Source organism: Geotrypetes seraphini, chromosome 15, assembly GCF_902459505.1.
Source record: "Geotrypetes seraphini chromosome 15, aGeoSer1.1, whole genome shotgun sequence".
Taxonomy (NCBI): Eukaryota; Metazoa; Chordata; class Amphibia; order Gymnophiona; family Dermophiidae; genus Geotrypetes; species Geotrypetes seraphini.
The window spans coordinates 39,323,512-39,349,263 of NC_047098.1; the positions used below are offsets into that span (position 1 = coordinate 39,323,512).

At 41.5% G+C, this 25,752-nt stretch overlaps 2 protein-coding genes across 4 annotated transcripts in view; both read left to right on the plus strand.

The window, feature by feature from the left end:
- Positions 1-3,788, plus strand: part of ULK2 (unc-51 like autophagy activating kinase 2) — a 252,205-nt gene extending 248,417 nt beyond the window's left edge. The window contains exon 28 of the mRNA XM_033921554.1: positions 1,945-3,788. Within this exon, the coding sequence (XP_033777445.1) occupies positions 1,945-2,003 (59 nt within the window). The 3' untranslated portion in view covers positions 2,004-3,788. The remainder of the gene's footprint in view (positions 1-1,944) is intronic.
- A 14,252-nt stretch (positions 3,789-18,040) lies between these two features.
- Positions 18,041-25,752, plus strand: part of ALDH3A2 (aldehyde dehydrogenase 3 family member A2) — an 81,187-nt gene continuing 73,475 nt past the window's right edge. For 2 of the 3 annotated variants that reach the window (XM_033921447.1, XM_033921449.1), the window contains exon 1: positions 18,041-18,562. In XM_033921447.1, coding sequence (XP_033777338.1) covers positions 18,401-18,562 — 162 coding nt within the window. In that variant the 5' untranslated portion in view covers positions 18,041-18,400. The remainder of the gene's footprint in view (positions 18,563-25,752) is intronic. The other variant, XM_033921448.1, reaches the window with a different exon arrangement.

Here is a 25,752-nt window from a genome sequence, read left to right on the forward strand (position 1 = left end):
GAGGGACTCCACTAGTCACCTTTCCTTCCTTCGAGCGACTTCCATTAACCACCACCCTCTGGCGTCTGTCCGACAGCCAGTTTCTGACCCAGTTCACCACTTTGGGTCCTAACTTCAGCCCTTCAAGTTTGTTCAACAGCCTCCTATGAGGAACTGTATCAAAGGCTTTGCTGAAATCCAAATAAATTACATCTAGCATATGTCCTCGATCCAGCTCTCTGGTCACCCAATCAAAAAATTCAATCAGGTTCGTTTGGCACGATTTACCTTTTGTAAAGCCATGTTGCCTCGGATCCTGTAACCCATTAGATTCAAGGAAATACACTATCCTTTCTTTCAGCAACACTTCCATTATTTTTCCAACAACTGAAGTGAGGCTCACCGGCCTGTAGTTTCCTGCTTCATCCCTGTGACCACTTTTATGAATAGGGACCACATCCGCTCTCCTCCAATCCCCAGGAATCACTCCCGTCTCCAGAGATTTGTTGAACAAGTCTTTAATAGGACTCGCCAGAACCTCTCTGAGTTCCCTTAGTATCCTGGGATGGATCCCGTCTGGTCCCATCGCTTTGTCCACCTTCAGTTTTTCAAGTTGCTCATAAACACCCTCCTCCGTGAACGGCGCAGAATCTACTCCATTTTCTCGTGTAACTTTGCCGGACAATCTCGGTCCTTCTCCAGGATTTTCTTCTGTGAACACAGAACAGAAGTATTTGTTTAGCACATTTGCTTTCTCCTCATCACTCTCCACATATTTGTTCCCAGCATCTTTTAGCCTAGCAATTCCATTTTTTATCTTCCTCCTTTCACTAATATATCTGAAAAAATTTTTATCTCCCTTTTTTACATTTTTAGCCATTTGTTCTTCCGCCTGTGCCTTCGCCAAACGTATCTCTCTCTTGGCTTCTTTCAGTTTCACCCTGTAGTCTTTTCTGCTCTCCTCTTCTTGGGTTTTTTTATATTTCATGAACGCCAACTCTTTCGCCTTTATTTTCTCAGCCACTAGGTTGGAGAACCATATCGGCTTCCTTTTTCTTTTGTTTTTATTGATTTTCTTCACATAAAGGTCCGTAGCCATTTTTATCACTCCTTTCAGCTTAGACCACTGTCTTTCCACTTCTCTTATGTCCTCCCATCCTAACAGCTCTTTCTTCAGGTACTTTCCCATTGCATTAAAGTCCGTACGTTTGAAATCTAGGACTTTAAGTATCGTGCGGCCGCTCTCCACTTTAGCCGTTATATCAAACCAAACCGTTTGATGATCGCTACTACCCAGGTGAGCACCCACTCGAACATTAGAGATACTCTCTCCATTTGTGAGGACCAGATCCAATATCGCTTTTTCCCTTGTGGGTTCCGTCTCTTGAAAGGCATCCACAATCTCCCTACTTCTTTCCGATTCCGCAGACGGAACATTCCAGTCCGCATCCGGCAGGTTGAAATCTCCCAACAGCAGAACCTCCTCTTTCCTTCCAAACTTTTGGATATCCACAATCAGATCCTTATCAATTTGCTGCGATTGAGTCGGAGGTCTGTAGACTACACCCACGTAGATAGAAGTTCCATCTTCTCTTTTCAGAGCAATCCATATCGCTTCTTCCTCTCCCCAGGAAGCATGACTTTGGTTTATGACAATTCAGAAGTGGTGGCAAAGGACCCAGAACCTGCACTCAATCCCACTGGCTAGTTTTTAAAAATATTTCTTACAGTGCCCTATTCTGCTTAAATGCAGATTTGAGTTTGAAACAAATAAGAGACTTTGCTGCTAGGAACAGCTATTATATATGTGCTTTTGTCAAGCAATTTATATGGTACAGTCTGTAGCATTTGGAGCTTCAGGTTTATTGACATGAAAATTAGAAAATGTCTGCTTTGTGCTGTCAATTTTACTGTACCAGTGTGTCTGAATGAAATCAGAAATGTTTACTGGTGTCTGTTTTGCAGATAAAGCCAGCATTGAAGGAAGGCTATCTGCTTTCTGCTATGGCACCATGGCTATTTGATCAGTCGCAGCATCCTGAGGACCAGGCATTAAATCAAGGGACCACATTCTAGGAGCACTGTTCATCGGTGTGTGTACTGTTACAGCATAGAGAGATGGTCTCATCCTATTCCCAGTGAACAGTTTTATACAGAATTCAGACTGGGACAACCAAAGAGGGGGAAAGGATTGAATTCAAAAAGGAGACAGGCATCATAATAGCTGAATGTTTGTAGACAAAACTTGCCTTACTGGTCTATTCACTCCTTCCTGTTGCTGTTTTCAGAGCAGAACTGAAACAAAACCACCTTTTACATTTGTTTAATTTTTTTTACATGTATTCAACAAGTCCTCATGAAGGTGAAGTTTTATTTTCTGTATTAGAAGACAGTCGGCAACAGCCATCTGAACTTTTCTTTAGAGTATAGACACAATGCAATTGTTAGGCTGGAACATTGTACACAGATGTTTGTAGAAGCTGGTTGGTTTATGGTGGATGGTACCAGAACATCTGGAAATAATGATTACAAAGGAGACTGATAATTACATGCTCAGCATGGACCATTTAAACTTCTAAATTGCAGGGATCTTTTCTGACTTCACACTTACAGGTTCTAGAGAAGATTTGATGGTCCACTGACTAAGTGGGGTGGGGGGAATGCACTTTATAGAAGGAAGAGGAGGCAGTTTGTGGGAGGAAGAAAGGATTGCTTCATCTATTAATTTCCAAGCAGTCTTTATCTTTTATGGATACAATTACTTGGTCTTCTTCCCAAAATGTCATATTGCACTAATTTAATAGCGCATCCTCTAACTTTTTGCAGAATGAAAAAAATGTTCTAAAAATGTAAAGGCACAATTGACTTTGCTGGAAAAAAGTTTATTTCATTGTATATAACATCCTATTTGGAATATGAAATGTAGCTTCTTAGAAACTTTAAGGGAAAAACTATAAACTTTTATTCATGTGATCTTTTCCATTTTTGTACTTGAGTGACAAACTATGAATTTCTCATAATGAAAGTTTAAATTTGTTGACTGTTTGCTTATTATGCCAGATGGGTACACATAGGTTTTGTTGCCTTTTTTCTTGTGCATGAAATTTGTCTATCAATGCCTGTGATCTCTTTGGGTATAATGGTAACAGCTCTCAGTAAAAACTGTTTCTTGGACAGTGTTAAATAATCCTTTGATAGGATCTGTGAAGGAGCCACTCAAGAAACTAAGGGAGGACAGGCTGAGTCAGCAAATTACTGCAGGAATAAAACCAGGTTAGTATAAACAGTAAAAAGCCAAGCTGGCTACTTTTTAGATCACTGCACAGCTAGTCCCCAAGTACTGAGATAGGAGAAGCGTTCCAGGAATGGTTCCAGTCCTTTTAAGTTTGCGGTAGGAGGCAGTTTTGTTACTCAACTGCTTGAATACTTGAAAACCATTCTCCAGAATGGAATAATTTTAATCCTTGATTAAACACAGATCTAAAATCTAGTTGTATGGCTTTCATGCATCCATACTGTTTGTGTACTGAAAGAAAACCATGTGTTTTCCTTTACTTTGACAAAAGTAATGTAATTTTTATCTTATTTATCTGTATGACAATTCCAATTAATTTGAAAGTGTTTATTTATAAGAAAAAAATATATAAAATGTTTGTATTTTTAGGTCTTTAATACAGTGTTTCTACCTCCCATTTGTAACCGCATGCATTCTTGAAACTAGGTAATAACTCACTGAACTGTTGCATAATAGCATTTTTATTATGGCCTGTATAAATGTATATTAAGGTTAAATAAAACTGACAATAGAATTTTGGTTTGGAAGCTTTTGCAGGACATGTTAAACATGAAGGTCATCTTTATTTCTCCAGAGATAAGCATGGGATATGTAGGCACACTTGCTGGTGAAGTCCTCTGACTGAGCCTGAGTGCCGGTGCTTTCCCCTAGCTTTTGAGCTTACTGGGCATGTGCAGTAGTTCTACACCTAGAGCCCCTCCCCTCAGCTTGTCAATGTTTTTCTTCATCCTCTCCTGACAGATCGCAGCTCTCCCCTCTCTTCCTCACAGAAAAAAAACAAATTAAATAATAATAACCTAAATTTATCTTAATTTCCTCTTAGAATAAAAAAACCAGGCCTAAACAACTTAAAAGGAAGAAAAGATTTCCTTCAAAAAAAGAAGGACCAGAAGAACGGAGAGGACCCAAGAGAAATAATTAGTGCTGCAGCATTAAAAAGCAGCAAACACTACCTTGAAATGGCACCAGGTTTTAAAAGTAGGCACTAGGACCTAGAGGGAGCTCTTTACCTCTGACAGAAAAACTGTGATGGATGGTGGTTATCGTTCAGCAGCTCTTTGCACCAGAATGTCAAGAAAGTCAACAAGGACACAAACTCGCCACTTGCTCCCTCCCTCCAGGGCCCTGTCTCATTACCACAAGGGGAGGGAAGCCAACTTCTGCCGATGTCGTTAGAAAACAAAAAAATGGCAGATTCGGCAGGCCACAAGAAGAAGCTCCCGCCTCTTGAAAGCTGCACAACTCCTTCATCTCCGGCAGAGACTTTTTCAGCACAGAGCTCAAACCAACAAATTGAAGCAGTAAACCCCTTTAAGCTGCAGTAAATATGCACTAGTGCTTACCGGTGACAGGTCAAAGGCGCGCAACGACAACCCAGCACAGACAACTGAGCGCAAGGCGGAAGCCTGCCGAAGAAAAACAGTATTTTAAAGGGCTCCGACGGGGGGGGGGAGGATCCCCCCCTTTACTTAACATTTCAGACGAGATCGCGATGGCATTGTGGGGGGTTTGGGGGGTTGTAAGCCCCCACATTATACTGACAACTTCACTTTTTCCCTAAAAAAGAGGGAAAAAGTGAAGTTTCCAGTAAATGAGGGGGGTTACAACCCCCCACAACGCCAGCGCGATCTCTATTAAGTAAAGTGGGGGGTTCCCCACCAACACTCCCTGTCGGAGCCCCTTAAAATACTGTTTTTCTTCGGCGTGATTCTGCCTTGCGCTCAGTTGTCTGCGCTGGGTTGTCAGCGCGCGCTTTTGTCTATGAATCGAAGAACACTGGTTTAGAAGTCCTTTTACTTGGCTGTTAAACCAGTGTTCTTCAACCACCAGTCCGCAAAATAATTATTTTATTTCCGCCGGTCCATCGGTGTCAAAAGGTTGAAGAACACTGCTCTAAACAATGGTGGAGTGGCGGACCACCCTGAGTGCCGTCTGTGCAGGGATGCCAGCACCTCTCCGCTCATCCACCTCTTGAAATCTCTGGCTGCAAGCATCACCTCCTTCCTGCTGCTCACACCTGCTGTGGCTTTCCTGAAGTCATTTTCCTGGTTGTGAGCCAAGGCCAGCACAAGTAGCAGGAAGGAGGTGCTGCTCGCTGGCAGCCAAGATTTTGAGAGATAATGGATGGGTGCGTGCATTGGGGAAGAGTGCTGGGGGAACATACCTCACGGTGGTGCTGGATGCCTCCTTCCCTCTTTATGTTACTGCCTCTCAATGTTGTAATGTACACTATTCTGGCATGGTGTTCTTAGTTGATAAAAGCTCTTTCTGATCCACTTATGTGAGCTTTTCCTGGAAGGTCATTTTCAGTGGCAGTTACTGTGTAACATACAGGATTGATGATATACAAGCTCTTCTAATGAGTCCTTGCCTTACACAAAGCTTTTTTTTAATTGAAATTTCAGTGTGTTACATTACAAGTAACAAGCAATTTGCAAGATAAATTCAAGGAAAATAAAAATCATAACACCACATTACCATAAGCTGGTCCACATCAAAGAGAGAGCAGACTAGAATTACACATATTATATAATCAACAAAGAACCTTAAAAAATAAATCTTACAATTATACTCCACAAACTTCCCTACTGCATCTTCAGTGAATTTACTATATAAATAAAGATTATCTTTTAAATTGATGTACACCAGGGGTGCCCACACTTTTTTGACTCGTGAGCTACTTTTAAAATGACCAAGTCAAAATGATCTACCAACAATAAAATTTTTAAAAAAACACAACGCACACTACGCATAGAATTGTTAATTATCATTCCTATTCCGGGGTTTTTTCAAAGAGGTCAAAGCAGATGACTCTATGCACTGTCACCTCAGTAACAACCATACAAAAATAGACAAATACCCACCCCCCTCCCTTTTTACTAAACCACAATAGCAGTTTTTAGCACAGGGAGCTGCGCTGAATGCCCAGCGCTGCTCTCGACACTCATAGGCTCCTTACACTAAAAACTACTATTGCGGTTTAGTAAAAGGGAACCATATTGTAAAATATAGACAGCAGATATAAATTCAGACATATTTTGATCACTAAATTTAAAATAAAATCAGTTTTCCTACCTTGTCTGGTGATTTCATGAGTCGCTGGTTGCACTTTCTTCTTCTGACTGTGCATCCAATCTTTCTTCCCTTCTATCAGCCTGTATGCTTTCTCTCCTCCAAACCTCATTCCCTCCCCCAACTTTTTCTTCATCTCTCCCTGACCTTTCTTTCTTTCTCTCTTCATGACCCCTTTCTTTTTTTCTGTTTCTCTTCTTTCCTTCTGTCTCCCTGCCTGCCCCCTTTCTTTCTTTCTCCCTGCTCTTCCCCAAGCCACTGCCGCTGCCATCGGGGAACAGGACCCAAACCGCCACCAATGGATAACAGGCCCCAAAGCCGACGCCGCCCCATGCTCTCCCTGCTTCAGGCCGACCAGCATTCCTCTCCCCGACGTCAATTCTGCCATCAGAGAGGAAGTTCCGCCCAGACAGGCAGCGATTGGCTGGCCTGAACTTCCTCTCCGACGGCAGAATTGACGTCGGGGAGAGGAAGACTGATCGGCCCGATAGATCGCCAAGGCAAAGTGAGTCCTGGGTGATTGACTCACTTTGCCTTGGCGAGCTACCCGTCGATTGCGATCGACCTATTGGGCACCCCTGATGTACACAAATCTTTTTCATAATTAGATGAGTTATATGTACACATTCTATTAATAGTCTTGTCAATTGTCCTCCCAACCTTTTTTCCCAGAACACATGTCCACAATAGTGATTGAGCCTTGCACTATTTGGGTTGCAGAAGTCTTGGCTGCCTCTGTGAAGTGGACTGAAGCCAGTAGAAGTCCAGTCAACCTTAAACTGTTTTAGACCCAAATAGTCCTAGCTGACTGGCAGAGTGCATTTCTATGCCCAGGTGGATCTAATTATGGGGCTTATATTGGACTGATAGTGACCCACTTGAGCCTTTGTGTTAGTGGAAGAGACTTACAAGCATGACAGAGAATTCCATTCACAAATTCCCATCTCATTACAATTTTGAAAAGGACTCCAGACATGACAGTGGTTAATTTGTTTTGCAAGGTTTCCAATTCCATATTCAAGTTTGATTTAAAATTTGATTGATCCTGGATTCTAGACGATATACAATAATAAAAAATGAGGGAGTACAAAAATTAAAAACAAAGACATGTACAAACAAAATATGTAGACACGACATACAACTGAACGAGAGGGAAAGGGGTTGAACTACAGTAAACTCTAGAAAAGAGAACATTAGAAGGATAAAATGATAGGAATAAAGGAGACCAGCTTCACTGCCACTGGCTATCTTTTAGACAAAAAGGGGGTTGATCAGTGTTCGAAGGTGTCTTTAAAGAGGAAACATTTCAATGCCTCTTTAATTTTATCTAGATTTTTTTCCTCCCTAATGTGTATTGGTAATGAATTCCAGATCACGGGGGCAGTTACTGAAAATGTTGTCATATGGCGAGTACTAATAATCTTTAGTGAGGGTACGAAGAATAAGTGTTGAGTTATAGATCTTAAAGCTCTGGTTGGATCATGCACAATGAGTAGTTTGTCAATAAAGGCAGGTTCCCTAGGATCTGTTTTTATTTCCAGCTTGCTTTACAAAAAACAACAACAAGGGGGTGAGATTGTAAATTGGGCAGCCCTAAAGAGACCTGCGTATGAGAACTACTGTCCTGCTTGTCCTCAGAGAAGCAAAAGTGCTTCTCTAACAGGATTTCAGTTCTCAAAAACCTTCCCAATGAGACCATTTTCTCTATATTGTAGACTTTATATCATAGTAACATAGTAGATGACGGCAGATAAAGACCCAAATGGTCTAACCAGTCTGCCCAACCTGATTCAATTTCAATTTTTTTAATTTTTTTCTTCTTAGCTATTTCTGGGCAAGAATCCAAAGCTCTACCCGGTACTGTGCTTGGGTTCCAACTGCTGAAATCTCTGTCAAAACCTACTCCAGCCCATCTACACCCTCCTAGCCATTGAAGCCCTCTCCAGCCCATCCTCCCCCAAACAGCCATATACAGACACAGACCGTGCAAGTCTGCCCAGTACCGGCCTTAGTTCAATAATTAATATTATTTTCTGATTCTAGATCCTCTGTGTTCATCCTACGCTTCTTTGAAATTAGTCACCGTTTTCCTCTCCATCACCTCTCTTGGGAGCACATTCCAGGCATCCACCCTCTCCGTAAAGTAGAATTTCTTAACATTGCTTTTGAATCTACCACCCCTCAACCTCAAATTATGTCCTCTGGTTTTACCATTTTTCTTTCTCTGGAAAAGATTTTGTTCTACGTTAATACCCTTCAAATATTTGAATATCTGAATCATATCTCCCCTGTCCCTCCTTTCCTCTAGGGCAGTGGTCTCAAACTTGCAGCCTGGGGGCCATATTTTGAGGCCCTCGGTATGTTTATCATAATCACAAAAGTAAACTAAAACAGATTCTTGATCATATGTCTATTTAGCTTTAAATTACAATATTATTATTAAGACTTAGCCAAAAGGAAAGATTTATAAATTATAAAGAGTTTTACCTCATGCAAAATTGTTATTTCTTTAATAAAACATTAATTGTTTTTTTCTGAGGCCCTCCAAGTACCTCCAAATCCAAAATGTGGCCCTGCAAAGGGTTTGAGTTTGAGACCACTGCTCTAGGGTATACATATTCAGGGCTTCCAATCTCTCCTCATACATCTTCTGGCGCAAGCCTCCTATCATTTTCGTCGCCCTCTGAACCGCTTCAAGTCTTCTTACGTCCTTCGCAGATACGGTCTCCAAAACTGAACACAATACTCCAAGTGGGGCCTCACCAATGACCTGTACAGGGGCATCAACACCTTCTTCTACTGGCTATGCCTCTCTTTATACAGAACTGTCTATAATTGGCTAGACTGGATAAATCCTCAGGGAGACTGTTTGGCCTTGAAAAAATAGAAATATAAACATATTAGAAATGTAAACGGACATCAGTATGAGCTCTCGGAATGTAAACGAGGGATTTTTGAGCTCAGGCAGCAACTCATGGGTGACCAGCACCCGACAAAAGTCTAAATAAGCACTGCCTCATACAGCATCTAGTCCTAAATGTGCAAACCACACAGATAAGTAAAGTGCTAAAAATCAGGGTCAAACAGTCACACCTGAGAAATTTCACTTAGGGCTATATGAGCTCCTAAGAAACTGCCTTATAAATATAAAGTGCAAAGTATAATAAAGTGCAAAGTGCTATAGATAATCCAAACTAAGAAAGTTAATAAGAAATACACTCTAAGATAAAATGAAAGAACCCCTCAAGATTTCTTGGTATCTTAATGAATAAATTGATAATGTCACAAACATATAAATATTAATAAATAAATTGATAATGTCATACTAACCAGCTATACGAGCATAAGATTCTTTACAGAAATTCATGAAAAAACATTAAGAAGTCAAGAACAGAAATGGAAACATCTTATAAGACATACATATGAGTTATAATAGTTCATAAATACTCAAAATCATCCATAATCCTTCATAACAGTTCATCTATATACAAACAATTCATAAAGTCACTTCATTCATAAGGCATTCTAGTCAAAAATCACAATGCACTATCTAATTCAAAGTCCTGCCGCTCGAGGAGTACTTAGCTAATCTTGTTTGAGGAAAAGACACTGCCACTTGACAGAGCTCCGTTTTGTCGTCTTCGTTAGGAGCGGGAAGTACTTAAATTACATCCGACAGAGTACTGTTTAAAACTGAACATAAGAAGCGCCATCTCCAGATCAGACCTTCAGTCCATCAAGTCCGGCGATCTGCACACATGGAGGCCCTGACAGGTGTATACCTGGTGTAAATTTTTAGTCACCCATATCCTTCTATGCCTCTCGTTAGGAGATGTGCATCTAGTTTGCTTTTGAATCCTAGGATGGTCGATTCCGCAATAACCTCCTCTGGGAGAGCATTCCAGGTGTCAATCACTCTCTGCGTGAAGCAGAACTTGATGATATTTGTCCTGAACTTGTCCCCCCTTAGCTTCATTCTGTGTCCTCTTGTTCGTGTCAAATTGGACAATGTAAATAGTTTTTTCTGCTCTATTTTGTCGATTCCTTTCAGTATTTTGAAGGTCTTGATTATATCCTCTCGCAGTCTCCTTTTCTCAAGGGGGAACAATCCAAGTCTTTTAAGTTGATCCTCGTATTCCAGTTTCTCCATACCTTTTACTAGTTTTGTTGCTCATCTCTGCACCCTCTCCAGCAGTTTTATATCCAATGTTGGACGCAGTATTCCAAGTGGGGTCTGACCATTGCTCTATAAAGCGGCATTATGACCCTCTCCGATCTACTCATGATTCCCTTCTTTATCATGCCAAACATGTCTATTTGTTGATTTCTAAATTCTGGAGCGTGAAAAAATTACAACCATCACTGTGGAAGAGTTGGAGATATTTGTAATGGCATCTCAGGAGTTTAAGAACGCCCTGGAGAACCAGCGAGAACAGCGTACAAAATAACGTCATGACGCCAGAAAGACATTCGACGTTGGGACACTTCAAAGTCTAGAAAGGAGATGTCACAACGAACCCAAAATAAACACAAAAAAATAGGAAAAATGAAAACTGAAAAATATAAGGGAAGGGTAGTAAAAGAGCCACCAGATCAACAGCAATAGTGAACATGAGACGTTAGTTGGTAAAACATTTGTCCACATTTTCATTGAATCCCTTGGGGAAATAACTTTTGAATCTTCTATCTTAAATCTTTTCTCATCTTAGAAGGTAAGTATGTTTGTCACCATTAAAAGTTGGAGAAACTTGTTCCAAGACACATCATCTTAACTGGGAAAAGTCATGTTGGTAAGTGATATTGTGGGTCACCATTGGAGCAGTGGTTTTACCTGTCTTTAGGCAGCTCCAATGTTCGATAAGCTTAGTCCTGATGCTGCGGATAGTGCATCCCACATATATGAATTTACAAGGGCAGGAAATAACATAAACCACATATTTGGACTCACATGTGGTGTTAGACCTGAGATAATAAATTTTCTTAGTAACAGGATGAGGCCATTGACTGCCTGAAAGAGATGTGTCACTGAGCATTTGCCACATATATATCTGGAAAATTTTTTGTCTCCCTTTTTTACATTTTTAGCCATTTGTTCTGCCTGTGCTTTCGTGAGACGTAGAGAATTAAGGGCACTACTGAGTGTGATGTGGGATGTCCCATTCAGCAGAGCACATCAAAGATCTGGAAACTTTGCAATCACCTTTCCAAGCCATGTAAACTGTTCTGAGCTTCCCTGGGAGAACGGCATAGAAAAATGAATAAATAAATAGATGGACCATTAGTTTGATCCAGTATGGATGAGTGTCTGATGTCATTGATACTTTACTTTTGGAAAACATGTTATAGGTAAACAAATTTGCTATACCATTTTGAATAGATTTTCTAAGAGTGAGACATGACACGTTTGACTCTGAGGCCGCCTAAAGCAGCCAAGTCAATGGAAGGTCAACAGTGGCTTTGTTCTGAATGGGCTGCTCACAGCCTGCCCCACTGGGGCCTTCCCTCTGCCATGTCACTGATTATGCAGCAGAGGGAAGGCCCCGGCTGGGCAGGCTGCGAGTAGCCTTTTCAGAGTGATGCAGCTGCTGACCATCCACCGCTGCTGCTTTAGGAGGCCTCAGAGGTATGTCAGGTCTCACGGTGGGAGAGTCAGTGGGGATGGGAAGGAGGGATGAAAAACTGCACAGGAGGGTGGGAGGGATGGAAAGTGTTACACAGGGGGATGGGTGCGAGGGGAGGAAAGCTGCTACATGGGGATGTGAGAGGAGGAAAGATGCACATGGTGGAGGAGAGGAAGGGAGATTAGAGGTAGAAAGGGGTGAAGGAGAAATCCTGCATATGGTGGAGAGGAGGGAAACATGCATGGAGAAGGAGAAATGTTGGACATAGGGTGGAGGGCAGGGAGAGTTTCCAAGTTTTATTTAAAATTTGTTATCGCCTATACAGGTTTTCTAGGTGGTATATAAAGTTTTTAAATAAATAAATAAAGATGTTAGAAGAGGAATCAAGAATTTTTGTAAGCGAGCATATCATATGCAGCCTGTGGAAACATTTCTGATCTACTGCGTTAACTTGATCATGATAGGATAGTTTAGAATCTAGTATGACGCCCAACAATTTTATTAAAGTTACTATTTATAAGTGGAATAGATTGATTTGAATGGGGCTAGAGTAAGTCCATTCCTAGATGGAAATAGCATTGTTTTAGATTTGTTGATGTTCAATGCCAACATATTCTCATTCAGCCATTTTCGAGTTAATCTCAAGTATCTTGTGATTCTCCGGGTCTATCTGATGTACTAATTGGATATCATTTGCATACACAAACAGAAAATCCAATGGATTGACCTAGAGTAAGTAAAGGTACTAGAAAGATGTTAAATAAAAGTGGAGAGAGAATAGATCTCTGTGGAATAGATCCCTCATTAGGGAACTGATCAGCTGAAGTTTTGTTAAAGACAACAGTAGAAGATCGATCTGCAAGATATGAGGCAAGCCAGTCCAATACTTATTCAGATATAAATTCTCAAAAACTGACACATTTTACTCACTAAATTGAAAATAAAATCATTTTTCCTACCTTTGTTGTCTGGTCATTTCATGAGTCTGATTGCACTTCCTTCTGATTGTGCATCCAATATTTTTTTCTGCCTCCACACTTCCTCTCCTCTGGATCTCATTCCCTTCCCAGCCAACATCTCTCTCTGTCCTTTCATGAGTTCAACTTTTCTTCCTCTCTGCTCCACCCCATTGGTAACATTTCTCCCTCTCTCATCCCCTGAATCATGTTCAACATTTTTCACCACTTCCCACCAGCACCATGCCCATTTCTCCTTCTATCACCCCTCTTCAGCACCATGCCATATCTTTCCATCACTATGTCCAACATTCCTCCCCCTTGCATACCCTTCAATCTGTCCCCTCTCCACCATCATATCCAACATCCTTCTATTCCCCATGCATCTCTTCCTCACTCCTCTCTGTGCCCAACAATTTCCCTTTCCCCCATGTGCACCATTTCTCCCTTTCACCCACACATTCATACCCAACAATTCTCCCTCTTCTCTCCCTCCTATGTCCCGTTAGTGCGCCCTTCCTCCCTCCATTCTGTGTTCCATGTTCATGTCCCTCCCTTCCTTCTGTATCCTGAGTTTGTGCCCCTCCCTGCCTTCCAGCCTTTGTCCTAAAATCGTGCCCCTCCCATGTCCCAATGTTCTCCTTCCCCTCCTTTGTCCCAGATCATGTCCCCTCTCTTACTTGCTAGAGCCACACTTGCTTCTTTCAGGGCCTCCAGCTGGGCTGCTCCTGCCTTCAGTGGCACTTACAGGGATACTCAGGCAGCAGTTCACACGCTGCACGTGGCTGACTCACATGCCTTTCCTCTGACAGTGAGAAGGTTTCCGGATCAGGAATGTGCAGCATGAAAGATCCGCTGAAACGTCCTTCCATCAAGTGCTGCCGAAGGCAGGAGGTAACTATGACAGCACCCACCCCCGCTGACCTGGGAGGCTTTCCTCTGACATCGGAAAGGGGGGGAGCATGGCAGGAAGGAGGGATCCCCTGAGGTGGACGGGCAGACAGACAATATCCTCTGTGGCGGTGGTGGCCAGTGCCATGTACCCCCAACAACGATTCGCATACCGTGTGTTGAGAAACACTTATAGTCTATTACCCTGCAGCAAAGCACAGCCATGTGCTGGTGTTTATCGTGGATACAATGGGAAAAACTTATAGATCTGAAGCAGGGTAGGGAGGACCTGCGTTCTGCATCGGAACTGATCTCTCCCCTGCTGCGCTGACAGGATGTGCCTCAGCTCCCCCCTCCCCCCCCCCCCACTTCTGACCTGACCTCCCAGCTTAAAATAAACATGCCCCTGGGGTCTAGTGCATCCCTCTCCCTCAGCCCCTCTGAGGTATACCATTAAAAGAGGGAATGGAACTTGATATACTGCCTATGTCTTCAATCAAAGTGGTTTACATATTGCATACTAATTTTGTACTTGAGGCAATGGAGGGTTGAGTGGCATGCCCAGAATTACAAGGAGATGTAGTGGGAATTGAACCCAGTTCCTCAGGTTTTCAGGCCATTGCACTAATCACTAGGCTACTTCACTCCAAAATTTACTTATCCATAGGGGGGGAGAATGGGGAATTCATATTCCACCTTTCTGAGGTTACAAGCAAACTGGTTTACATATCAACAGGTACTTTTTGTACCTGGGGCAATGGAGAGTTACATGACTTGCCCTTAGTCATAAGGAGCTACAATGAGAAATTAACCCAGTCCCCGAGGAGAGTGTGAGGCCCATTTGCTCTTGCCTCTCGTGCCATCATTCCTGAAAAAAATAGCAGTAGGGACTGAAATGCCCAGTTCTAAATCTCAAAAGGTATGGAGCACTAGTGTAGCCAGGGGTGGGTGGGCTGGGTCCCAGGTCCCCTCACCCTTGGCTTGGAACCTCTTTGCTTTTGTGGCTGATGGAAAGGCTGAGCCCCACCAGTTGAAGAAATCCCCTACCTGAGTTGTACCTGCCAATGCCAATTATCTTGCGCATACTCAATTCAGGTCTAACGGTGTGCGTGGGAGAGCCAGCATTAGCAGCTGAAGCATGCTTGCTAAAGTAAGAGCTACTTCAGGCATGACCCAAGAGACATCTTTGGCTGGCGAGACTTTGAATCCCTATCAGCAAAGGTAATATTTTATTGTGAAGGATGGCTGCAAAGGGGCGTGGGAGAAGAATATCAGGATCCCTGCAGTCCATTTTTGGGATGTTCATAGTCGTATCAAATGGGATGGTATCTTTTGTTCTCCATGTCTGGAACTGACCCAAGGGTATATGATGCCTTAGGTGAACCTTCAGATGTATGCCCCTCTCCGCCCACCGCAGGAGTGGTTCAAGACCCTATCTCCCAGCTGTACAGCATCTGTCCCTTCCTTTCTCTACTCCCCTATCCAGCATTTCTGAGTGGAGTGGAAAGGGTAGATGTGAATTGCTTGTTTACTCTTTCCAAAAATGCTAGGACTAGGCATGAGATGAAGCTACTCTATTTAAAACAAACCGGATAAAATATTCACGCAACATGTATTTAAACTCTGGAATTCATTGTCAGAGAATGTGGTGAAATCAGCTTAGAAGGGTTTAAAAAAGGTTTGGAGTTCCTAAAAGAGAAGTCCATAGGCCATTATTGAAATGGCTTGGGGAAATCCACTGCTTATTCCTAAGATAAGCAGCATAGAATCTGTTTTACTACTTGGGATCTAGCTAGGTACTTGGGACCCTGGTTGGCCACTGTTGGAAACAATGAAGCCATGGTGACATCACTAATGAGGTTGGCTCTTAGGCATTGGTGGAATGAGGCATTATGACATTACAGTCTCAGCTCTGGAATGTTGCTACTCTTTGGGTTTCTATCAGGTACTTGGGACCTGGGTTGGCCAGTGTTGGAAACAGAATGTTGGGCTTGATGGATCTTTGGTTTGTCCCAGTATGGCAATTCTTATGTTCCCTTCTGCCCAGCATCTCTTCTTCCTTACCTCCTCTCCCCTCAGGTGTACAGCATATTTCCTTCCCTACCCTCCTTCCCCCCCCCCCCATTATGGATCTCTCCTTGCTCTGTTGCTGCCCCTATGTCTGCTTGGGTGTCATTCAGTTCCAAGGGAAGTGCTTGCAGTGTAGCTGGCTCTGCTCAGGCATTCTGCATTCTGTCTTCTTCACACAAACTTCCAGTGCTCATGGGCCTGCTGCTGAGGGGATGGTAGCTTTTTGTGTATTGCACTGCTGCTGCCTCGCTAGATGTGATAGTGAAATGTCACTATGCCGTGAACTCTGCTACTCTAGTGGCAGGGCTGGCCGTGCAGTGGTGATGTAAGAGAAGCTTATGTGACCATCTCTTCCTGTTCAGGCATATGCACATAAAAGTTTATAACTAAATGTTATAATTTTTCATAGGCATTCTTTAATCTGAGCTCAAGGTGTGAAATGTAGTTTTCTGACTCTGGGCTTACAGTTTAAAATTCATGCATGAGGTAATGGAGGGTTTTCTGACATGGCCAGCTGCTTGGAGAAGATCACTGTTCATACCTATACCGAAGAAAGGTGACGCCAAGGACTAACAACTACAGAACGATTGCATTAATTCCACACGCCAGCAAAATATTGTTGAAAATAATACAACGAAGGCTACAATTATACTTTGAGCAAGAACTAACCAAAGTTCAGGCTGGTTTTAGAAAAGGTCAAAGAGCAAGAGACATTATTGCCAACTTTAGATGGATGTTGGAAAAGAGCAAAGAATACCAAAAGCCCCTATACTTTTGCTTCATCGACTACAGCAAAGCTTTTGACTGGGTAGATCATGATAAACTATGGAGACCTCTAACACAAATGGGAATACCAAACACATAAACAGCTGATAAAGAGCCTATATCAAAATCAAGAAGCTGCAGTGAGAACTGAATACGGCAACACTGATTGGTTTCCAATAAAATGTGGCGTCAGACACGGATACATCTTGTCACCTTACCTGTTCAACCTTTACAGTGAAACCAACTTCAGAAAAGCAAACTTAGAAGAGAGCATTGGTTTCAAAGTTGGTGGCCAAAATATAAACAACTTGCCCTATGCAGATGATACAACGCTCATCACCTGTAGCAAAGAAGACATGCTGTATCTACTGAGAAAAGTCAAAGCTGAGTCATAACATGGGATTAGAATTGAGCATAAGACAAAGATCATGAACACAGAAAATGAAGATTTTGAGCTTGAAGGTGATTGAAATCTTTACAACTTCTATCTCCTATGCTCTTTTGTAAACAAAGACACTACTAGCAGGGAAGAAATACTCTGCAGAATAGCACTTGGTTGCTCTTTAATAAAGGCTCTTGACAAAGTATTTTCAAATTTGCATCTGCTATCTTTATATTTTGCATAGTATTAAGGGCCGTGCATCACTGTTTCTGTAGTGTTGCATTGTATGCAGAGTCCAGCTTCTTGGTGGTTCAGTTTAAATTTTGTCTACATATTTCTATTTTATCCCCCCTCCCCCTTTTTAACAAAACTATAGAGTGGTTTTTGGCACCGGCCGCAGTAGCAACAGCGCCGACTCTCATAGGAATTCTATGAGTGTCAAAGCTGTTATGTCATGGCCAGTACTAAAAACCGTGCTGCGATTTTGTAAAAGGGTGCGGGGAGGGGGAATTTGTGATTACATGTTCCATTGTGGGCGAAGGTGTTTTCTGTGTTCGGTTCTCTGTTAGCATTGACTGTGCAGGATCAATCTATACTCGCTGGCTTGTTTAGTTTGGGTGTATTGATGTTCTATTGCTCACTGGAGTATGTAAGATGTTGCCTTTTCCTAGGTACACTCATGTGCAATATGTGGATTGTTTTTCATATAGATGAGGGGGTGTCAAAAAAATGATGGGTCTTGGGTGTCACATGTGCTAGGTACGCCATTGATGGGCATGATGCTGGAGGACCTTATGGACCTAGCACAAAACCAATTTATTTTTAGATCTATAATTTAATATGCTAAGAAAAGGGAGGGTTAAGTACTATAACTTTTCCGGGAAGGGAGGGGGGAACAGGGCTGGAGTCCTAGTTTTCCTAGGTCACAGCCTGATGTTGCAGCAGCATCTCGGACAGCCAAAATGGAAGACCAACGCTAGAGGCCAGGCGAGAGGCAAGTTGATTACAGATATTATGCAACTGAGAGAGGTTGGGAATAGAACAAGCTCCTCCATCTGCGGGTGAAGTAAAAAAATAAAAATCCTCGGATTGAGGAGGGTAGCGCTTTCCGGCTGTAGGTTTTGGGGGCTTTTTTTCTGCATTATCTATTCCTGGGTTCTCGCTGTCGTTTTATACTGCATCGCATTTCTCTAGTTGTTTTCTGTCCTGATTTTTGCATATTCCAATTTCCTAAGCGCTCCCTGTATTGTGTTTGCACCGTCTCGCGCTCTTCCTCCTTAAACTCTCGTTTTGCTGTACGGTCTCGTGCTTCGCGTCCCTGGGATCTCGCTGTCTGTTGCACCGTCTCGCGCTCCAGCTATTCTCTGTCATGCACAACCTGAAGCAGAAGGTGGAGCGGGCGAGGGCCGCCTTCGCCACGGGCAGGACCCGACCCCTGGAGTTCAGGATCCGGCAGCTGAAGGCGCTTCAGAAGATGCTCACCGAGCACGGGAAAGAAATAGCAGCGGCGGTGCAAGCCGACTTGAATAAGGTTTGCGCTTCTAGACCCCTCCCTCCGGGATTTTTGGGTTTTATATACTGTATGTTGAATTCATTGACGATAAAAGTGAGCTCCTGGCTTTAAATGCGGTGGAGTCTCTGTAGCATTACTTTGGGTTAAAGGAAAAAAAAAAAAAAGTTAAGCACATGACCTTGATTAGAACTTGATACATTATAATTATTTATTTTATATGTAATATGATAGTTGCAGGTACTTGCAAAACAAAACGGTGGCAGGTGTCCCAGGTCTTGCTCGCCCATTTCTCCACCAGTTGGCCCTGATTGCCTGAAGCAGCGTTGTGAGGTGTCATCTCATGGTATTGTGGAGTGTATGCGGAAGCTGAGTGGCCGCCTCCTCATTCCCTGCTGATTAAGTCAAAGGCAGCTAGGGAACAACTACTACTACTATTAAATATTTCTACAGCGCTATCAGACGTACGCAGCGCTGTACAGAGACATGGAAAACGTCCCTGCTCGAACAAGGTAAAATCCTGCTCTATCCACTTCCGCTGGGTACATAATCTGGCCGCTGCAGCCCTCAGCTTTAGAGGGTGGTGGTGAGGAAGGGCTGAGCTTGGATGATAGCACAACAGTTACAGAATAGCCCCATCAGCGGGATTTAGAGGGTGGTGACCACAGGCATTTGGGAAAGGGAGTCCCAGACCCCCCACCCCCCAAAAAAAAAAAATTAGTGAAGGCAAATAAAGAGGAGGCTGGAGGTTTTATGGAGAAAGAAGTCCCTCTATCACAACTGTAGTAACAGCAACCTACAGCAGGTTGGATATGATTTAATAATTTGCCATACTGCTTTGCACCCAGGTTTTAAAGCAGTTTTCAACAAAAAGCAAAACATGATATAGTACAGTCAGTCTGCGGCCCCCTTCCCCCCAACTCATGTCTTTTGTATTGGGTTCCTTGATAACAGAAAACCCATGTTGAGAAGGGGCTAAGGCTTCTATGGAACCTTTGATTTCATACAAAATATTAAGGAGCAACAAAACTAATAACATAACATAAGAACATAAGCAATGCCTCTGCTGGGTCAGACCTGAGGTCCATCGTGCCCAGCATCCCGCTCATGCGGCGGCCCCAACAGGTCCAGGACCTGTGCAGTGATCCTCTATTTATACCCTTCTATCCCCCTTTCCAGCAGGAAATTGTCCAATCCTTTCTTAAACCCCAATACCATACTCTGCCCTATTACGTCCTCTGGAAGCGCATTCCAGGTGTCCACCACATGCTGGGTAAAGAAGAACTTCCTAGCATTTGTTTTGAATCTGTCCCCTTTCAGTTCTTATATTGCCCTCTTGTTCTTATATTTTTTGAAAGTTTGAAGAATCTGTCCCTCTACTCTCTCTATGCCCTCTCTCTACTCTATGCCCCTCATGATCTTATAAGAAGGTAACTGTCAGTTGGTACAAGTCCAATGTTGGTACTCTTGTGCAAACTGCAGCCATTTTTTGCAATAAACCCTCGTGAGCTTGGATGCAGTCATCAGCTATCTGCTCCAGAGCCCCATTTACAACAGGGTTTGCTGCACAGTTATTTTGGGGACACATCTTGAAGCCCTCTGGTTCGTTTGGACAGCAAGCTGCTCCACAGCAGTGTGCCGATCAACCCGCACCAACTTGTGCAGCCAACGTTCACCTCTCACATCGATGGCTCATGCTTCCCCAGTTACGTTGAGTTGTCAAAAAGGTTCCATTCGTCCACCCACCTTGCAAAAACCTCTGTGTTCTATGCAAGTAACAGAATGTAAGAAAAACTGTTCACGTACAGTGAAATACAATTTGGCGATCTGGAAGAAGCATTACTGACATTTTCAGATGTGACACGGACAAGAGGTCACAGCCTGAAACTGTGTGGCAGCAGGTTCAAGACAAATGTCAGGAAGTTCTATTTCACACAGCGAGTGGTGAGCGCTTGGAATGCTCTCCCAGAGGAGCTTGTGGCGGAGACTAGTGTTCAGGGTTTCAAGCGCAAGTTGGATGCACACCTTCTTGCAAATCATATCGGGGGATATGGGAAATCCGGATCTCCAACAGGGAGCACCTAACTGGGCCTCCGTGTGTGCGGATCGCCGGACTAGATGGACCTAGGTCTGATCCGGTGAAGGCGTTTCTTATGTTCTTATGAGCTAAGAATTAACCCCCATAAAATCCCTTAAACAAGTAGGAGTGTCCAAAAATGCATGTAAGAGGTAGAGGTCTCCAGAAAAAAATGAATTTAATTTTCGTTCCTTGCTGCCTGAAATGAGAGCAGTTGATAACGATATCTCCTATAGACACAGTCGTTGACTAAAGGAAATGAAAAGAAAGGCAAGGAATTCTAAGAGCGAGCAGAAGCCGTAAAAGTAAAATGACTGACTAAATAACCACAAAGTGCCTGGTAACAAACAACTAAACTTAAAGAAAATTTGTATACGAGGGTCATTTCATAAATAATGCACACTATTTTATTTAATTTACATGGTTTGTTTGTTTTTTTCAAGTATTTCTTTACAGTCCTTCAATATAGTCTCCCTGCTTTGCAATGACCGAGTCCCAGCGTCCGGGAAGCGTCATTATTCCATGCAAGACACCGTTTTGTTCAGTTGCTGAATGGCTTGGGTAATGGTGGAAGAAAGCTCTTCTAGAGATGCAAAACAATGTCCATGCACAGGTTGTTTTAACTTTGGAAAAAGGTCAAAGTCTGGTGGACTCATGTTTGGACTGTAGGAAGCATTAGGTAACGCCACCCAGCCGTTTTTGCAGTTTTTCAATGATGACATTCCCTAAGTGCAGGCGAGCGTTGTCGTGAAGAATGAGTGGCCCAGCCAAGAGCAACTGAGGTCGGGTTTGGTGCATTTTTCTGCGCATTTTTTGTAAAAAAAAATCACGATGATACACTGCTGTGACACTTCTTCCACAGTTGTGACACTTCTTCCACTTCTTCCACAGTCTGTGATGATGATGCCTTCATGATCATAAGCAAAAATCATCATTTGTTTTTTGATTGAGCTCATCGACAGTTTTTTTTGGTCATGGGGAAGATGGAGCTCTTCACTTGTCATTGAAAAACTACGTGAATACGGCTGGGAGGTGTTACCTCATGCTCCCTACTGTCTAAACATGGGTCTACCAGACTTCGACTTTTTTCCAAAGTTGAAACAATCTATGCGTGGACATCGTTTTGCATCTCTGGAAGAGCTTTCTTCCGCCGGTACCCGAGCCATTCGGCAACTGAACAAAAACGGTGTCTTGGATGGAATAATGAAGCTTCCTGGACGTTGGGACTTGGTCATTGCAAAGCAGGGAGACTATACTGAAGGATTTGTAAAGAAATACTTGGGAAAAAAAAAATAAACGTAAATAAAAAAAATAGTGTACATTATTTATGAAATGACCCTTGTATATATAATGAATGAAATATGATTAAAAAAAAAAAGTAATGAAGAGAGGGCCATGGTACGCCCTCACCTGGAATACTGCGTCCAGCACTGGTCGCCGTACATGAAGAAGGACACGGTATTACTTGAGAGGGTCCAGAGAAAAGCGACTAAAATGGTTAAGGGAATGGAGGAGTTGCCGTACAGTGAGAAATTAGAGAAACTGGGCCTCTTTTTCCTTAAAAAGAGGAGACTGAGAGGGGACATGATCGAAACATTCAAGATAATGAAGGGAATAGACTCAGACAGGTTGTTCAACCTCTCCAAGATAGAGAGAACAAGAGGGCATTCTCTAAAGTTAAAAGGGGATAGATTCCGTATAAACGTAAGGAAGTTCTTCTTCACCCACAGAGTGGTAGAGAACTGGAATGCTCTTCCGGAGTCTGTTATAGGGGAAAACACCCTCCAGGGATTCAAGACAAGGTTGGACAAGTTCCTGCTCAACCAGAACGAACGCAGGTAGGGTGGGTCTTGGTTAGGGCACAGGTCTTTGATCTGGGGGCCGCTGCGTGAGCGGACTGCTGGGCGCAATGGACCACTGGTCTGACCTAGCAGCAGCAATTCTCATATTCTTATGGCCGAGCCTTGGGTACACCACAAGAATTTCTCCAGATTTGTGAAAGTGATCCTTCAAGACACAGATGATATGTTTGTTTTATTAACATTTGATATACCGGGGCGCGTGGCTTGGGAGTGCACGAGGATGGTCGGGTAGGGCAGAGGCTCTGTACATACAGACATTAATGACATAAAATACTGAAATAAAATTTTCATTTTAACGGAAGAAACGAAGGAAAATACAACGTGATGGCTTCAGGAAAACAAAACAAGTCTGAAATGGGGATTTCTAATACCGGCAGTGTTAAGAGATCTAAGCCAGAGCCGGCAACACCCTCAAAGTGTCCGTTGTCAAGAGAGAAAAGTGACATTGATTTCTGGAAAGAAATACAAGAGATAAAAGAAATTCTTCTAAAAAACGCCAAAAAGCTGGATGAAATACAGGAAGAAGTAATGACTTTAAATAAAAGAACAGAAGTGCTGGAGATTAAAACAACAAAAATGGAAATGAGAATGGACAGTTTTGAAGCAGAAAAAAGGCAATATAAACTGGACAGAGAAAAAATCTTTACACTCACCAGGGAAGTCAAGGATTGCCAGAATCGCATGAGACGGAGTAATTTGAGACTTTTGGGCGTACCGGAAGGGGTGGAGAAAAATAATCCGGTTTCATTTGTGGAAAATTTTTTGATGAAAGTCCTGCCCCTCAAATCCAATTACCCGATAGAAGTTGAACGTGCACATCGCATACCAATGAAAAGACTGGATACTTTAAAAGGTCCTCGCCCCATAATTTTCAAGTTGCTAAGACACCAGCAAGTTTTAGAGGTGTTAAGAATGGCTAAAGAACATGCAAATTTAAAATGTCAGGATGCCAAAGTCCACATCGTTCCTGATTTCGCTAAAACAACGGCAGATAAAAGGAAAAAATTTCTAGACATGAGGCCGAAGTTAAGAGACATCGGAGCTAGATTTGGCCTGATATACCCTGCGATTATGAAAATAACTATTGACAACAAAACTATGAGCTTTGATGAACCTGTGAAGTTGGAAATGTTTTTAAATCAAAGGGAGCAGCCGATGTCAATTTAATTTGACTTATTCACTTCCTGGAGTTGGAGTTGATTCTTCTTGGTTTTTATTTGATTTTATTTGTTATTCATCTTTAATATATTTGAGAATCTGCTAACTGACAGTTTGGCTCTGTTTATTTTGAATGGAAACTGTGAAATGGAATGCTGATGAAAAAGGCAGTTTGTTTCTCTGTGAGCATTTAATATCTCTTTCTCAAAGGATGACTTTGAGAATTGTTCCTTTGCTGTTACATATCTTAATAAGATATTAGAATATCTGATATATGTTATTACAATATATTCATGAAGATAAGATATTAATATACAGAGCTTATAGTGGCAGATTTAGATCATAGGTTATGATGAGTTAATGGAGGTTTTGATAAAAATTCAGTACAAAAGATTTCAGTTAGCAAAGATTTTTAAGGGACTCTAGTTTAAGGTTTAGTAGGCTTCTTTGAGAATATTTAAGGGGAATATATGTATTTAAAAATAAATAATAACAATAATTAAAAAAAAAAAAAAAGGAAAATATATTATTAATGCTTAATTTTCATTTATAGGTTTCTTACAAGTCTGATACTTTTAGCAGACATATAGAGTTTTACATTCTTTTTTATCATTTATAATGTGAGTGGAAGATCTTTATTTAGTTTCTTATTTTGATTTTTTAATATTTTGAGAATATTACATAAATTATTTATAAAAATACATATGATTATTACATACAATATTGTTTTATAATTGAAGTCTGTATAGAGCTTTTAGTTTAGCTTTACTTGGTCTTGTATGTGCAGTTCCAGGTTTTATCAGCCAATATTAAGGGTGGGAGAGGGAGGGATGGGAGGGGGGTTAAAGGGATTTGATAATTGGAGTAGGGATGTTGGATTGGGAGATATAAATGAAGATGGTGTTTATTCATTTCAAATGATTTCAGTTTTTTGTTCAGATATAATAATTGGAAGAACTTTTGTAAAAATTATTTGGATTGATGGAGATTAAAATTTTTTCACTCAATGTTAATGGCCTTAATCACCCAGTAAAGAGAAAAAAAATGTTAGCATTTTTAAAAAGGCAACAGGCTGATGTGTATTATATTCAAGAGACACATTTATCAGTGGTTGAATCCAAAAAGCTAGAAGATAATTGGGTGAAACACTGTTTTTTCGCTCCCGCAATAGGGAAAAAGGCAGGAGTGGCTATATTAGTGAACACAAAATGTTTAGCTTCATTTAAAATGATAGATTTTGATCCTTTAGGGAGATGGATACGAGCGGAAATGAGAATGGGAAATAATACTTTGACTTTATTAAATATCTATGCCCCGAACTCGAATCAAAATGATTTTTTTATTAATATACAAAAATTAATACTCCCACTGGCTGCTTCTAATTTAATAGTAGCTGGAGATTTTAATGCTGTTATGGATCCTTTTTTGGATAAAAAACCAAGCAAAAATATAAAATCATTAGGGTTAGATAATTTGGTGAATACTTGTAATTTGAAAGATATATGGCATATTCTTCATTTTAATGATCAGGAGTTCTATTTTTGCTCACCAGTTCATAAATCTTTTTCAAGAATTGATTACATATTGGTATCAAATTCCATAGTGCAACAAGTGACACAAGCTTCCATTGATCCAATTATTTTGTCTGATCATGGAGGAGTGTGGATTACACTTACACTAGATAATAATGAATACAATAGATCATTATGGAGGTTTGATAATACATTGGTTTCAGATTCAACTTTTCTTGAAGAAATTAAGTTAAAAATTTTGGAATTTTTCCAAATAAATACCTCAGCAGATATTAATGCGGAAATCTTATGGGATGCATTTAAAGCTACTATAAGAGGTAATATTATTTCTTATTCTGCGTATATTAAAAAACAACTTATTAAACAATTTTCAGATTTGGAAAAAGAAATTAAATTGCTGGAATCCAAATTAATAGATGATTGGAATCACGAAAATTTGCAAACTTTATTAAAGGCTAAAGGCAAATATAATGAAATTTCTTCAAAAATGGCAAGGAAAGATTTGTTTTCTCTGCAAACCTTGTATTATGGAAAATCTAATAAGGCAGGAAGTTTACTTGCAAATTATCTTAAAGCAAAAAA